This window comes from Acinonyx jubatus, chromosome C1 (genome assembly GCF_027475565.1).
Source record: "Acinonyx jubatus isolate Ajub_Pintada_27869175 chromosome C1, VMU_Ajub_asm_v1.0, whole genome shotgun sequence".
NCBI classification, from domain to species: domain Eukaryota; kingdom Metazoa; phylum Chordata; class Mammalia; order Carnivora; family Felidae; genus Acinonyx; species Acinonyx jubatus.
The window spans coordinates 996,305-1,012,508 of record NC_069381.1 but is presented as its reverse complement, the minus strand read 5'-3'; the positions used below and the strand labels follow the sequence as shown (position 1 = coordinate 1,012,508).

General features: G+C 60.8%; 1 protein-coding gene across 3 annotated transcripts in view; it reads right to left on the bottom strand.

The window, feature by feature from the left end:
• Positions 1-1,873: 1,873 nt before the first annotated feature.
• The window catches only part of PRKCZ (protein kinase C zeta), a 97,406-nt gene continuing 83,075 nt past the window's right edge, over positions 1,874-16,204 (bottom strand). For all 3 annotated transcript variants that reach the window (XM_027060687.2, XM_053205559.1, XM_027060688.2), the window contains 8 exons: positions 11,722-11,808; positions 9,866-10,001; positions 9,576-9,663; positions 7,838-7,957; positions 7,089-7,168; positions 6,591-6,680; positions 2,667-2,782; positions 1,874-2,340 (listed from right to left, as the gene is read on the bottom strand). In XM_027060687.2, coding sequence (XP_026916488.2) covers positions 2,253-2,340; positions 2,667-2,782; positions 6,591-6,680; positions 7,089-7,168; positions 7,838-7,957; positions 9,576-9,663; positions 9,866-10,001; positions 11,722-11,808 — 805 coding nt within the window. In that variant the 3' untranslated portion in view covers positions 1,874-2,252. The remainder of the gene's footprint in view (positions 2,341-2,666; positions 2,783-6,590; positions 6,681-7,088; positions 7,169-7,837; positions 7,958-9,575; positions 9,664-9,865; positions 10,002-11,721; positions 11,809-16,204) is intronic.

Below are 16,204 nucleotides of genomic sequence, written 5' to 3'. Positions count from 1 at the left end.
TCCTAGAAACATCCACTGTTGACGAAAATAAGTGCAAGTGTGTTCACTACAGCCTGTGCTCAGGGGCAGAGTCCGGACGGCCTGGGCCCGAGGGCGGCAGCATCGTCTGCAGGAGGCAGGCGGCCAGCCGCACGGCTCGTAACCGCACAGACCACACGGGACAGCGCGGCGGCTCCGGTTTCCTCGGGCCAGCAGAAGGACGCGCGCCGTTCGGGGCCCAGAGCCGTTGGCAAATGTCGGCATGGCTGTGTCCGACCCCCCCTTCAATCTGTCCTGCACCTTAATTTACACTTTGGCCACAAGCAGGACGCTGCACACGTTCACACGTGAGCGGCCACGCTGGTAACTGGGAAGCTGGTGGCACCGCGGCAGGGAAATACGTGCTGCAAATGGGGACAAATCCGGGGCCCCTGCAGACGTTGTCCTTGTACCCACTGTGGCAAATGGCCCCCATCAGGACGAAGGGGGCTCTCGGGGGACGTTATCCCTTTCCTGGGCGCGCTGGGGGTCTCACCCTCCCCAGGTGACATCCGCTCATCCCCGGGCGCTGCTCACCAGTCAAGAGTGACCGCGTGGCCCTCTGACAGGAGCCGTGCTACTGGACATCACCACCGGCTGTGACACTGAGACCCCGAAGTTGGCTCCCGCATCTGCTCTGCGGTCCTGAATTTCGGTCTTCGGAGGCAACACTTTCAGGTTGCGGTTGAGGTGCTGGTTGGGGCAAGTGTCCGTGTCGTGTAAAGGCTGCTCTGCAACCGGGGTGGGAGGGTCCAGAGGCCACGGGCGGCCGGGGGCTGTGGGTCGGTGGTGCCTCGCCCTGAGCACGCGAGTCGGCTCATCTGCCGGAGTCAGGGCAGGACGGAGGCACTGCCACACAGGCGCCCCCTCGTTTCCACTTTTCCTACTGCCATCTCCCGCCCCAAACCCCCAGCCGCGGGGTGCAGAGGCGAGCCCTGGTGCGCGGGGGATGCAGTGCGTGTGGTGACGGAGCACAAGTGGGCAGAGGGACACTCGGTGTGTCCGGCGGGTGGAAGAGGAGCCCTCCCACGCCCTGCCCGGGGCTCGAGCCACAAGGAGCGTGTTAGAGGCGGCTCACCTCCTTTTAGAAAACCTTCAGTTTGGCATTCATCCGAGGAGGAGGGTGATGGGCGCGTGCCACCTGGGCAGGTTATGGGGGCAGGAGGCAGGCTGTGTCAGGAGCGTGCGTGTGGGTGTTCCAGACTTATTCCGTAAGCGGACGGCCGCCCACACAGATCTGTTCAAACTTCCCAATTCTGAGCATCATTATTACTGATACAAATAGTTTTTTAAAAATTTAATACGTAAGACATCACGTAGGCGCTTCTTAGTGTTTTCAGGAGTATTTTGTGCAAGTTTAGTTTGATTTTCTCCCTTTTCTGTGGTCTTCGGGAGCTTCCGGGAGCAGCCTTAGAATCTAGGATCCCGGCCCCTTGCCATCCAATGCCCCACTCTGGGTGAGGCGTGCCCTCTGCATCAGCCTGCACCGCTGTTCAAGCACCTACGTGTTAAGGGGCACATGGGGGGCTCAGCCGGTGAAGGGTCCGACTTTGGCTCAGGTCATGATCTAGCTGTTCCTGAGTTCAAGCCCCGTGTGGGGCTCTGTGCTGCCAGCATGGAACCCGCTTCCGATTCTGTGTCCCCCTCTCTCTGCCCCTCCCCCACTCGTTGTCTCTCAAAAACAAACATTAAAAACAAAAGTCAAACAAAATATGTGTTAAATCTCAGCGACAGGAACTTACCGAATCTAGCCTCCTGCAGGTGCACGGCCCCGCCCGCTGCGGCCCGCCCGTGTGATGTCACCTGCCAGGCCGGGCAGGCGCCCCTGGCAGGAAAAAAGGCACCGAAGGCAGGCTTCGACATCATGGGCACATTTTATTCCTCAGGACGTTACAGGCTAACTCTCCTGGCGGAGCAGGTCAGTTCTGTTTCTGTGGAAAGTGTGCACCTTCGAAATCGTGGGGCAGTTTGTCCCTCGGACACGGTCACCGCGGCTCCTCCGCGGCGCAGGCACAAGCAGGTTCCTCCAGCACGAAGCCGGCCGCGTGGGCCCAGACGCGAGACCGGTCCGCCCCGAGAAGCGCCGGCGGGACGCCCCCGTCCGCGGTCTCAGCGGCAAGCGTCCCTCCCTGGCCGCGCCCGGAGCCCCGCGCCCAGCCTGGCATGCATGCGCTGTGGTTAAGGATAGAGTGAAGGGGTCATTCACAGACGTGTCCATGACACAGAAGACGGCCTCACACGGACTCCTCGGTGGACAGCAGTAACGGGTTGATGTACTCAAAACCTTCAAACTCCGACTGGTCGATCCTCTTTACGAGGTCCCTGGGTGCACAGAACAGCGCGGGCTTGGGTCAGCCCCGCCCCCGCGGCAGGCCCCGCCCCCCGCCGGGCGGCATGACACCCCAGCCTCCGCCCCAACCCCAATGAGGCGTCTACGGCCCCGCCCCCAGCAAGCCCCGCCCCTGCCCGTAGCCCCCTAGCCCCTCACAGCCCCGCCCTCAGCCTGCGGCATCCCGCCCCCAGAAGGCCCCGCCCCGCCGCGGCTTCACCTCCTCAGGCCCCGCCCCCAGCGGAGAGCCTCCTAGCGCCCAACAGGCCCCGCCCTAGCTTTCCCCCTGCCTCGCCACACCACCCTCCCGAGGCCTTACTCGTCGTCAGGGGTCAGTTGCACGGGCTCGCTGGTGAACTGGGTGTCAAAGTTGTCCAGACCGTACTCGTCGGTTATCTGGGGCTGGAACGGCGGGAGGGCCTGCTTTTTCTCCAACTGGGAAGGACAACGCGAGAGGTCAGAGCCGTGTACTGTGCGTCGTCTCCACCGGATTTGGGTTTTGGAAGGGACTTAAGTCACAGAATGGAATAGGAAGACGGGGTTTAAACACGTCCTGTATCTGAATGCCAGTTTTCCATTCCCTTAAACACAAGATCTGGGAAAACGTATCTGAAGCCAGAAAAGTCCTGACCCGAGTTAAAAAAAATGCTGGCGGTACCTGGGACAGAGCCACGCTGGGCCCAGTGGTCCTGCCACTGAACCCGAAGGAGGCTGCTCTGGGGAGTTTTTTTGTTTCTTACATCTTGGAATCCTGGTCATAAAGGAGCAGGGACTTGGCAGGGACACCACTGCCCACGCCGGTGCCTGGTGAGTGCCCATCCCGCGAGGCCCTTCCTCGCCATAAAGCCATCGTTGACCTGCCTTTCTAATCGCAATGCTCACCAGGTAGGAAACGGGACTCCTCAGGATCCAGACTCTGACTTCCAACTCACCATTTATGGGGCTGGGACACACTTGTGCCACAGGGCAGAGACGAGTGTCCAGGACAGGTGCCATTCAGCAGCATGTCACATGGGCGAGGGTGGGGAGGGTCTGCCGGCTCAGTCCCTCAGTTACACGCCCAGTTCCCTCCCCCCTCACCAGGTGTGTGCTGTGCACCTACGAGTGCTGGGCCAGGCACGTTCCCCAGAACACCGAGCCATAAGTGAGGGACGAGGGTCCCTGCTCCATGGATCTATCGCGTTGGGTATCCTCCCTCCCATGTAGCCACACGTGGAGCCAGCCCTGTGCAGCCCCCACTCCTCAGCTCCCGGGGCCTGGAGGGCCCTTGGAAGGGCTGAGCCCGGGTCCTCCTGCGGGGGCCGCCGCATGTCCCCGAGCAAGCCGTGGGACTGTCCAAGACCAACGTGACGGGGAGTTGTTCCGGGCACAGAATGTGACAAGCATGGGCCCCGCTTCAGCCAGTGAAGGACATGAGGGTGTCTCAGACGTGAGTTGTTTCCGGCAGCTGACCAACACGCACAGGGATGTGGCCAGCATGGCAGCCAGTCACAGGGCAGAGACATGCGTCTTCTGTCACCTAGAGGATGCCAGGAGGGGTGCGTGGCAGAGAGAACGGCTGTCCCTGCAGCCAGAGCGGGTCAGCCGTGTCCAAACGCACGGGCTGCCATGGGGCTGTGCCTGGGGGGATTTTGCAGTTTCTCACCTTTGTGCAATTACCCAAATTCTTTGGTCAGGATGAAGTCTTTTCCCACAAAAAGTGGGAAGGGGGGCACTTCTTAAACTAGCTCCCTACCTTAGGTCTTGGCTGCTGTAAGATTTAAACAGCAAGTCACGGCAGATCAAGAAGCGAGCGCACCTGGGTGCTCACCTGGGATCCTCTCTGCCCCCCCCCCCCAGCCTCCCTCGGACCCCCTTTCCTCAGTCAAAAGCAGGAGCAAGAACGGTGCACCTGGAGTGCCTCCCGGGGCCGCTGCTGATTGGCCGCACCGGGTGAGAGCAGAAGGAAGGTGCTGGAAGGGGCTCGCCATGGCGGCCGGGTGGGTCTGTTCTGATGGGCTGAAGGAGGTGGACGGCCCTGCAGAGTGTGCCAGGGGCATCGAGGGGCTCAGTGCCGCCTGAGAGGAGGCTGCCTCTGGCGATGCCGGGCAGGGGACGGCTGGGAGGGCAGCAGTGGGGGAGGGGAGAGGCACAGGCCCCGGAGGCCGAGTCCCCGAGGACTGGGCAGAAAGGAGGGGCAGGGCAGGGTCCAGCTGACCGCAGGGCTCCAGCCCCAGCCCGGCGGGAGGCTGGTGCTGCACGCCGTGGCGAGACAGGGCTCCGGCATCTCTGAGCGGGGCTTCTCTGGTCTCCACTGCTCCCTGTTTCCTCAGCTCTGGGCTATGACCCCCCAACAGCACGTGTGTGGAGCAGGGACTGGCCTGGGGGCCATGAGGCAGAGGGACCCTAGCACCCACTGCATCAAAATGCTTCTTCCCTCCACTATCTCATAGTCCTCTCGGCGAAAACGGCACCCCCTCAAGCCCTGCGGGGGCTCCGGGCCCTGGACCCCGTGTCCCTCTTCACGCAAAGCACGTGCTTCTGCTCAGGCAGATGTGCACCTGTAGCAACGGCGGCTGCCAGCCAGGCTGTCCCTCACTCGGTAGAGCCAAGGGCGGGCCCACGTGCACCTGCCTCGGCCCACTGGGGTCTGAATGTGGCTTATAAACAGGGACTCTGATCATAAAAGACTAACCTCCTCACTTCATGTCCACGCCCCCGACCCTTTCCCTTCTGATCTTGGGAAAACCGTTAAGGCCTAGAGATGAGACCCAGGCCAACTGAGATAGGAAGGGGGCTTTCGGCAAGGGCGCACTGGTCAGAATGAGCAGATGCCACCTTCAGGGGATGCGGCATCAAAGGGCTCTCGCCGAGGCCGGACATCTGGCTGGAGCCCCAGGGCAGTGGGCGAGGTTTCCACAGAGGCCTTTCCTGTTTCTGGGGCTGCACTTCGTGGAACCTCAGTCTGCAGGGCACGAGGGCACTGGGCACTGCCATAGCTTAGCCAGTTGGCACGTGGGCCATGGGCGGTCCTTCCAGGGGTTCTGTGGGTGCCTGGGTGGGGGGACAGGCCTGAAAGCAGAAAGGGGCCATCACTAACCCTAGCCTGGGGGCAGCTCGTTCCTCCAGCGTGTCCCGAGCTGTATGGATAATAGAGAGCAGCCAGAATCTAGATCTCGTCCCCACTGCTGCTGGAGTCATCAGAGGCAGTTCCTTTTTTCTTTCTTCAGCTTTCCTTTTTTAAGTAGGCTCTATGCCCAACGTGGGGCTTGAACTCACAACCCTGAGATCAAGAGTCGCATGCTCCACTGACTGAGCTGGCCAGGCGCCCCTCAAAGTCAGCTTCTTAGTTAAAAAGTGCGTGTGCTCTGAATATTGTTCTAAGTATTTGTCTAATAACCCCAAGGAAGAGGAGGCTGGATTCTGTCTTGAAAACAGCTCAGCCAGGGCCTGGACAGGGCAGCGTGTGGCAGGGCGGGCGACCAGGGTCTTGAGAATGGGGTTGGCCCTTCTCCCCACAAAGGCACAGATGACTGTCCTCTGGAAAGTGACAGTGACAGTGACCAGGTGGAGCGGACAAGAGCTTCTCCGTCCACAGGGCTGGGGGTCGTCCTCGGCGCTGGCCGCGGGGCCACTACAGCAGCCAGGAGGGGGGCACGACACTGCCCCAGAGAGGGGCTTTCACGTGATCTAGTTCAAGCTCAAGTTCAACATGTACTTAGTGAGCTAATCTCCTTTTCCTCAGAGGAGCATATTTTCAAGGTTATATTTCAGTAACTTGCAACCATCTATGTATTTCAAAACAAAATTGGTTCAATTTCCCTTTAGCACCAGAAACCACGGCACGAAGGTCGGAAGGGCTTGCACACTTTGCTGTTAGCAGCAGCCCGGGACGGGAACAAGAAAGGCAGCTCTGGAAAACCAACTATGAAACCAGAGAAGACGCCCCTCGCTGGGCTGGCTCCCACCACTGGATTTCTGACCAGGCGGTGTGGTCACAGATCAAGGACATCCCCAAGGGGACCCGAGGCGGTATAGCGTGTGCTAGGGGACTCCCAGGCAGGACTTCTCCTAGGACCACCTGGGACCACCATCCCAGGGGCTTATCACGGCCCCACAGGGTCCCTGTCAATTACAGGTGAACAGGTGAGTTTCCAAATCACTTCCGGGGCCCAGACCCTCACGACGGCAGGAACCATGCCCTTCACCCCCATCCCTGCCTCGGGGGAGAGGTGGGGTGGGAACTGGGTCTTTTGTGCTTTACCAGGTCCCAGTCGATGCTGCGAAAGAATGCATGAGACTTGATATCGGAAAATCCAGTCTGTGGCCGGCAACCGAGCCTCTCTTTGGGGTCCTAGGGGTCAGAGATCAAATAAGGACATGTCAGCATTGAGCAAAGAAGCCCCAAGTCACAGCAAGAGAAAACCAGCTTTCCTTCCCTCCAGGATAGAAAGAGCTTCCTCCAATCATCTCCAGCCAATCTTAACCAGCCCGGTGATGAGCAGACATTCCCTTCACTAAAAATTCTACCCCTAACACCGGAGGCTTCGTTAAATTTCTCTTTGGCATAATTTCCCATTTCATGTTTCGGCAAGTGTGACTAAAAACTGATGATTCACGGGACAGAGGTCAAACAGGGAGGCAGAGATTCACACCCACCCCAAGGCGTCCCGCAGCTGACCCTGGAAACAAGTGCCCGCGGGGCCCCGGTCAGCCCAGGCAGCCACAGACGGGACGGGACGTCAGGGCGGCCACAGTGTACCTTGTTTAAAAATCCTTTCAAGACGTGGGAGGCTTTCACCGAGAGGAATCGGGGGATCCGGATGGGTTTCTCCAGGATTACTGCAACGATCGGGGCCCTGGTGAGGAGTCTGTGTCCCTCCCGACGCTCCCTACTGTGTTTGCTCTGTCCAGCTACCCGGGAGCTCCAAACCCTTTCTGAGCAAGAGTGTCCAGGGCGCTCTTAGGGCCCTGGCCCCTCCTCCCTCCATGCAGCAGGGCCTCTCACCCACAGAAGGTCCCTCACACCCCCCATGTGCGCATAGTCACAGGTGCCCAGAACCACACAGGAACCAAGAGCATGCTCACAAACGTGGGCGCCTCCACACACGACCGCCAGAGGGCGCCGTGGGGACCCGGTGTTCCTGGGCATCAGCATCCCGCAGGCAGGTGTTCTGCACTTCCGGATGGCCTTGGCCTGGACCCTAACGGTGGCCCCGCCCACCCAGGCCTCCAGGGCGCAGGCCTGGCAGGGGCAGGGAGGAGTCTGGGCTACAGGAGGGCAGGCTGTCTTTCCCGGTGGGGCTCTCACTTCCCACCCCAGCCTTTGCCTCCCTGAGAGCCAGTCTATGAGGACGTGGCTTCTGTAGCACTGCAGGGGCCAGCCCGGGACCCTTCCATCCATAGCCCCCCAAAAGAGGAAACACCTGCTCCGTGAGATGGGGACAGACCCGCGCGCACAGTCTGAGGGCGGCACCTGAACCCTTGAGAGACGCCCGGTGGCCCACGCACCTTGAAAAAGGTAGTCCTCTGTGTTCATGTCGGGGTTGTCGGTGATGATGTCAAAGGGGGAGCGCCCGGCCATCATCTCAAACATCAGGACGCCCAGTGCCCACCAATCCACGCTGAACCCTGGAGGGATGGCAGAGGCCCGGCACACGGGCGGTCGGCAGGGGCACGGCTGCAGGATGGGTGTGCTTCAACCGCTGAGGGAGGCAGCCGAGTGGGGCGGTGTGCACGTCTCTGACCGGCGCTGTGACCCCTCTGCCCACCATCGTGGGGCCCTTGTCTTTTTCTTTCTTAACTGGTTGCAAAGCTGTTTTCACATCAGGACCATTAACTCTATACCCGGCACTTTGCTGGTTTTCCAGATCGTCGTTTGGCCTTTGAACCTGCTTGTGGCCCCTTCGACCACACAGACGCGTAAAACTGAGCACACCTGTTGGGCAGCCGTCCTTTTCGTTTTCCTTCGGTTCACCTGAGCTTGAAAAAAATCCCTTCTCTAAGCCTGCAAAAACTCAGGGGCACCTGGGTGGCTCAGTCGGTTAAACGTCCAACTCTTGAGTTCAGCTCAGGTCCTGATCTCACGGTTCGTGAGTTCAAGCCCTGCATAGGCCTCTGTGCTGACCGTGGGGAGCCTACTTGGGATTCTCTCTCTCTCCCTCTCTCTTAAAAAAATAATAAACTTGAAAAAAAAAAACACCGTTTTTCACATCTTTCTATATTCACTGTTTCAGTTAATCTGACAGGGTTAACAATTTTATTGCACAGGGCAGCGGGAGTGGGAGAGCCTGGCTTCAGTCGTGCCCGCAGCCCCTAGACTGATGGGACAGTCGCCCCCATCCCGTCCCGGGCCAGCTTCTAGACTCTCCAACCTGGCCTGCCCATCTACTGGCTGTCCTTCCCTGTCTGGCTACTCAGCGACTTTGGTTATAGCAGCTTCCTGGGCGCCTCCTGCCCCAGAGGACAAGTGACCTACCCGCCCAGCCAGCCAGCCCTCATTTTCACGGCAAAGAAACGTTTAAAAACACTTGATGACATGTTTGTGATGTGCTCCACTGCAAACACTAGGACACAAGGGTGTGGGGTGTGCACACATGTACAAAGCTGCATCACACATGTGAGCACACACACACGTATCCGGGGCACACACACGAACACAGGCACGTGCACACACTGTAATCTCGTTTTCATTTCAAACCCAGAGAACGGAGAGGTGCAGACACGCTCTTCACGGTCTGCAGGGGCTGCAGGGCATTCTGGGTAACCTACAGCTGCTGGCTCGGTTTACAGCCCTGTCTCTCCCACTGACTGGGGGCAGGACACCAACTGGGGCTCCAGGCCTGGGGGCTCGTGGCTTCGTGTGGCTTTTCCTCCTTCCCAACCCCTTAGGGCTCCTCGACAAAAGGAACCCCACGCAGTGTCCTCCACCAGGGGACGCTTGAATGGACACCCGGGACACGTGGGAGCCACACAGGTTCACATAGGGCGGAGGCCAGTGGGTGACAGGAGGGAACAAAGTGAGGGCTGTGTGTTTTAGGTGTAATTTGGTCAATAAAACCGCTCTCCCCGGCTGCGGGCTCCGTGGTTAGGTCCCCCGGCAGCGTCAGCCCCAGCAGGTCAACCTGACCTTCTGCATCGCGCCCGCATCCCCGAGGGGTCAGGGGTCCCTTACAGGGGTGGGGGGCTGTGCTCGTCCACACCCGCCTGCTGTGTGCTGTGAGCAGCCCCGTCCCGCAGCCCCGCTCACCGTACTCCTCTCCCCGCAGGATCTCCGGGGCGATGTAATTCGGGGTCCCGCAGAACGTGCTGGTGGTGTCGCCAGGGCCCAGGCCTTCCTGCGGGGACACAGTCAGTTACCAGGAAGGAAGAACAGCGTCTGGGGTCGGTTAGAGCAGGAGGCGCCTTCCCTGGGCCCCTTCGGGCTGCGGTGACCGGGCAGTCAGCACCTCCGACCCTGAGGGGCTGAGACGGCCACGGTGCTATGCTGACCGTGAATTCCGGGGGCAGGCGGGGTGGCCCTGGGGGCCGGGTGCTCGCCTTGCACATGCCGTAGTCCGTTAACTTGATGTGGCCGTCCGCGTCGAGGAGGACGTTGTCCAGCTTCAGGTCCCGGTAGATGATCCCTCTCTCGTGTAAGAAGTTGAGCGCGATGCAGATCTCGGCGGCGTAGAATCTGGGGGCAGCAGAGCGAAGTCAACGAGGCGCCTGGACGAGAGGCCCGGGTCCAGACAGAGTGGGAGCTGGGGGGACGCCCGACGCCCTGGGGTCCTCGTGCTCAACCCAGCACGTGGGGCCAATCAGACCGCCAGAGGCGCTCGGCGTCCCAGACGTTAGGGGAGCGCAGATCGGGACCACCACACACCCCCTAGGATGGCCACTCTCAGAGACGGGCGGAGTGTAAGCCATCCTGGTGAGGACGTGGAGTGGCCTGTGAGAGCACGACCGGTGGGCGCTCCCGTGGAGAGCGGCACGGTGGGTCCTCAGTAAGCTAACACGGGAATGCCGCGCGACGCAGCGTCCCGAAGGGCCCGGTCACCGTAGCCAAAGGCGGGAGCAGTGTCAGACGGGCGGGTAAGCAAGACGGGGTCCCTCCATACAAGGGAACGTTCCTGAGCCTGCTGGAACAATGAAGCCTGAGGACGTCGGCCAGTCCTCAGAGGACACATGCCTAGGATTCCACTCTCGAGATCTCTTGGGGGGACTGGGGAGGGGCTGGGGGCCAGCATTTCACAGGGGCAGAGCATCAGCTGGGGAAGATGGAAAGTGCTGGAGGCGGGCGGTGGGGATGGCCGCATGACCGTGTGGATGTGCCTCATGTCCCTGAGCTGTGCGTTTACAATGGCGAGAATGGTGTATTTTGGGTCACGTCTGTTCTACCACAATCAAAGAAAAAGAAAAAGAAAACGTGAGGCGCCCGGGGGGCTCAGTCGGTTAAGCATCTGCTTCTTGATCTCGGCTCAGGTCCTGATCTCACGGTTCGTGAGATCAAGCCCCATGTCTGCACTGACAGCACGAAGCCTGCTTGGGATTCTCTCTCTGCCCCTCCCCCACGTGTGCCCTCTCGATCTCTCTCAAAATAGATAAACTTTAAGAAAATAAAAAATAAATTAAAAAGAAAACGCCACTGTGTGGGGAGAGAGCCATTCTGGGTTAGTACCTGCCTTTCCCCAGAAAGGATGTAAGGTGACCAAAATCACTGTATGGGATTGATTTTTTTTTTTTTTAATGTTTATTTATTTCTGAGACAGAGAGAGACAGAGCATGAGTGGGGGAGGGGCAGAGAGAGAGGGAGACACAGAATCTGAAGCAGGCTCCGGGCTCTGAGCTGTCAGCACAGAGCCCGACGCGGGGCTCGAAATCACAAACTGCGAGATCATGTCCAGAGCTGAAGTCGGACGCTCAACCGACTGAGCCACCCAGGCGCCCCCGCATGGAGTTGATTTAAGGGAGGTGAGGAGGAGCAGGGAAAACCATGGAAAACAGGAAGGAGGTGGAGAGGAGATTCACACTTAGGGCTGAGGTGCGGAGGGCGGGCGGGGTGGGTGGCCCCGAGAGTCACTGTCACTTCAATAGAAATGGGTTATTCTCCTCCGAGAGCCATCGCCCTGCATCCGTGAACCAGAACCAGAGGCGGTGGCCATGATGCCCACTCAGGTGAGTTCCCAGCAGGAGTGTGCCCCCCCCCCCCCATTTTGGAAACAGGAAAAAGGCAAAACAGCTCGGCGGTGTCCCCGTGCGCACATACTCGCCTAGGAAGCACCCACTTCTCCGGGCGACGTGCTAGCTGGCTCTGGAGTCTGACACTCGGCAGGGGACAGCGACGTCCTCTTTGCTGTGCCCCCCCGGGGCCCTCCCAGCTCATTGCCGGCCTGTGCCCGCCTGCCCACACCCACCTGGCATGGTCCTCTGGAAGCTTCCTCTGTCTCTGCATGTGGAACATGAGGTCCCCGCCGTTGACATACTCTATGACCAGGAACAGCCTGGAGGGAGACAGAGGGTGGTTGGGGCTGAGACGCCAGGGCGGCCCGTGCGGACTTCACCAGCGGGGGTTCAATGTGGGGAAGCCCTGGCACCAGGAACGCTGAGCCAGGCTGAGGGCACGTCAGCTCTCCTCCCATGAGGAGGGAGGCCCCTGGGTCACCTGACCCCTCTCTCGGGTGAGGAATGCGGCCCAGCCTGAAGAGTTGGGTCACTGGAGCAACATCCTGGGGGGCGTGCGCTCAGTTCCAACAGAGAACACTGGGACAATCCCGTTCAGCCGCTCGTGTCCCTCAGCACAGGAGCAAGCACTCCCCCCACGGAGCCGGCCTCAGGGTAAAGGAGGTGACGGTATGGCAGGGGCGGGGGCGGAGGCCACTGCGGGAAGGGAGGGCACCACGTGCACAGGTGGCTGGGGAAGGTGTCCCAAGAGGGCAGACGCAGGTCATGGAGCTGCAAGGCCACCCCGGAGGCAGAGGGGACAGGAGAGCAGTGTGCGGGTGCACTGGCCAGGTGAGGGGTGACGACGTCCGGCGAGTGACCGCTCTGGCCGCCAAGTCCGGGTGGACCCCAGGGAGGCACAAGGAGGTGCCCTGTTGCCGGGCGGGAGCCCAGGAGGTTTGGATGGGGGCGGGGCGGTGAGCAGGCACCAGGGACGGCGGGCGAGGTTGCGGGGGGCTGGACACCGGACGGACAGCCCTGGCACAGGGGTGACTTCATGGTGAGAGGCCTGGGGGCAGCTGGGCAGGGCGGCCCGAGTGACCCTGTGTGACCCCGCGACTAAGAAACTAAAACCACACGCTGTCCCAGTCTCCAGGCCATCTACCGCGTGGTTCCTACTGCATGACCTCTTTCTTGAGTTCGGTAAGATGCCGTTTTCAAAGTTAAACTCACGCACAATCTTCCAGAAACACCTCGTTGAGGGCAGATCATGGTTCCTCCGGGCGGGGAGTGGGAGGGTCACAGGTGCCCACACGACCGGAGAAGATGGGCTCCAGACCACCTACCAAGGTTCTGACACACACTTTACACACTTACAAGAGCAACGGTCCGAAATCTGTGAGTCCGCAGATGGGAACAGGCCCGAGCAGCCCCGGCCACCCGGCCCGTGGTGGGGGGCGAGTCAACCCTCACTCCGCTCCCCTGCTCCAAAGGGCACATCTGGTGCAGAAACCTGGACCTCCCCACGGACTCGGCTGCGTCTGTGACGCTCCCCCCACACAAAGCCTCGCCCGCTCACGTGTGTGTTGTGTGTCGGCATTCACGCTGCAGCAGAGGCAAGAGGGTTCGCACCACCGCCTGGCTCTGACAGTTTGCACAGGCGGCCACCAGGACGGAAGTGTGGCAAAGGTCATCGGACCCCTGGGAAGAGACCCCCGGACCTCTAACCCCGAGGGTGACTTCAGATGCAGGGCAGAGATTTTCCACAAGGACCAGGAATCACGTCCCCAGGCGATACGGCTCCCTTGACAACCTGCACCCCCCCGCAGCGACGTTCACCCCAACGCTGGGCTCCCCGGGAAACGCTGCCGGGGCGGGGCCCGGCCCGCCTGGGGTGACGTCAGGTGATGATGCAAACCCACGCCGCGGCCAGAGAGGATAACGGGACGCTAACTCTGGGGAGAGCATCGGGAGCTTTAAGGAGCCGAAAAATGGAGGGGACGTTTAAAAACGGAGCAGTGGAAGCAAAGGTAGTTTTCTTCTTCCACCCAGAGAAAAGCCGTGGGAACCTGAGGGCACGCGGAGCCAGGCTGGGCTGGTCTGTGGTCCTGGGGTAATTCCCAGGTCGAGGGGCTTGTTCACTTTGCAAACCCGATCAAGCCCCAATCCCAGTGGAGGAGGAGCTCTGCTTTCTTTGCCAAGGCGGCGGCAGACCTACGTTTTCCTCCGTTTTTGGTCTACAGATAAACCTTAAGACTGCTTTCGGCGTTTCCTCAGAGCAAAACTGCACCAGAGTCACAGGGCTCACCTCCCGCTAGCGGGTGCCTGGCACGCGGGGCAGCTCACGTGTGGCACGAGTCCCTTCACCCACAGCCCCTCCCAACCCAGAGGGGGGCCGGCGACAGGTGGAGGAGGCCTGGGGCGGCCCTTCAGCATCGGATGGCCAACCTCTGCCCAACTCCCCCCAGCCTGCGTGTCCGCCACCAGGAAGGGAAGGAAGCAGGACTGAGGAGCCCAGGTCCGCGCCTAACCCTGCCCTGACCCCCCCCAGAGGGGGACCGAGGGGCTGTGCCCCGCTGGCTGCAGTAAACCCGGGCATGGGACCCCCACGGACCCCCACAGAGCCTCAGAGCGAGAGCCCAGCGTGCACTCACTCCTCAGAGCCGAGGACCTAGCACCCCCTCCCCCACGTCTCCCCACCCCTGGGGAATAAAGCCCCCAGCCCCCCAAACCAGTCAGACGGAAACACCGATGCCACAGGATAGAGCGAGCTTGGGTCAGGAGGTGATACTATGAACTAGGTAGGGGCTGGCGCGACCTGTTTGTAAATAAAGTTTTATCGGGACGCTGGCGAGCGTCATGTCTCTGTGCTGGGTAGGGCTGCCTGCACCACGGCAAACACTTCCGACACGAACCGAGCGGCCCTCAGAGGTGAAAATCCTTACTGTCTGACCCTCTGAGAGAAAGTGCAGGCCCCTGGTAGGAGAAATAAGGAGGGCTCGTGCGGCCTCACCGAAGCTCGGGCAGTGACCTCAGCACATCCGCGCCTTAACGGTCTGCCCGGTGACCGAGAGGCAAAGCTCTACCCCTCCCCTACTTCACACGCGGGAAGCCGGGGCCCTGCAAGGCTAAAGGACTCCCTCGGGGTCACGGTTGCTGTCGACGAGACCTGACGTCACACGAGGCCAGGGCACCGAGACCCCAGGCTCAGAAGCCCCACTTGCACACCACGGGGGCCGTCGCCACCCCCCCCCGCCCCCCCCCGGCGAGGGAACGGTCCCGGGAGGAAGGAGAAGCCGATCGGGGGACAGAGGAAAAGAAGAACTTGTGGTGAACGGCAAGGAGGGGAGGCAGGAGGCAAGGCCGGTGAGCCCCCCAGGACCGGGCTGGTCGATGATGGCAGAGAGGTGCCGGCAAAAGGCGGAAGCTTCCGGAGCGGGAGACACTCCAGAACACACCCACCCGTGGCTGGGGCCTGGAGGCTCGGCCCGGGGACGCAGGGGCCGAGCTGGGGCCGAGCTGGGGCAGGCGTCCTCACCCGGGAGAGGGAAACACAACGGCTCAGGAGGCCACCTGCGCACGGAACGGAGCAAAGCAAAGCAGGAGAGGCCACCGCCGCGAAGTGGCCACAGGACGCCGGCGGGAGCGCGTTCCCGCCAGGAAAACGTAAAAGTCATGTGAACAAAAGCTGGCAGGCAGAGGGGGAGGCGGCTCCTTCCACAGCCCCAGCCCCAGGCGTCTCGCGAGGTCCTGCCAAGAGACGCCAGCGCAATTGAGAATGTTCTAGAGAATACAAGAGAAAACTCAAAAATCCAGCGAGGACGGCGCAAGAAGCGTACAGAACGGATATTGGTGAAAACTCCTAGAAGAACCACCCGCAAACCAAATCTAAAAGCACATTGACAATAATGCACGCACGTGGCCTTGTCCCCCAGGGAGCCAAGCAAACATCAACCCCACGTGTACCTCGTGACGGCACAGCTCAGGGGCTTAGTAACGGCTGCGTCCCAACATGGTGGGGACACTGACACGTCCTTTCTCCCTTTTACTTTTATTCTTTATTTGTAAAATGTTTATTTATTGTGTGTGGGGCGGGGAGGGGCAGAGAGAGACTCCCAAGAAGGCTCCCAGGTCAGCACGGAGCCCGACGCGGGGCTCAAACTCACAAAACAGGAGGTCACGACCTCAGCTGAACTGACTCAGGTTGCTTTTCAACCCGGGCACCCACGGCCACGTTCTTTCTGGACGGTAAACTAGAAACAAGGCCACTATCCCTGCTGGTTACTGGCCTGTCCGCTCTCAGCCTGTCCGGAACCTTCATGCAACTCCTGGGGCTGGGAGCCCGCAAACTGTAGCCCAGGTTCCCGGGGGAGGCCCCGGAGGAGACCAGGTGACAGTCGTCCAAGCGTCAGGAGGGGACGGCTCCGGCAGGCGAGGCACCCCTTCTGCAGATGCAGAGCCCGGTGTGATGGCCGCAGGTGGGGACACCGGCCTCTGCTGTCCCCCACCTCCCCAGCCTCTTGCGGGAGCAGGTGTCTGTGTGACACTCGTCAGGTGGCTTGGTGCCACTTTTCCCACAGCAGCTGCCGATGCGCTCACGGTGCAAACATCAGAACACTCCCACGAGGTCGGGAAGAGGCCAGGCTCGCCCACTGCCACCCGCCGCCCGCACGAGGCAGCACGGGCCGCGTCATCAGAGAGAGGTGAACAGACGCGTGGACGGGAAGCGAGGGGCGG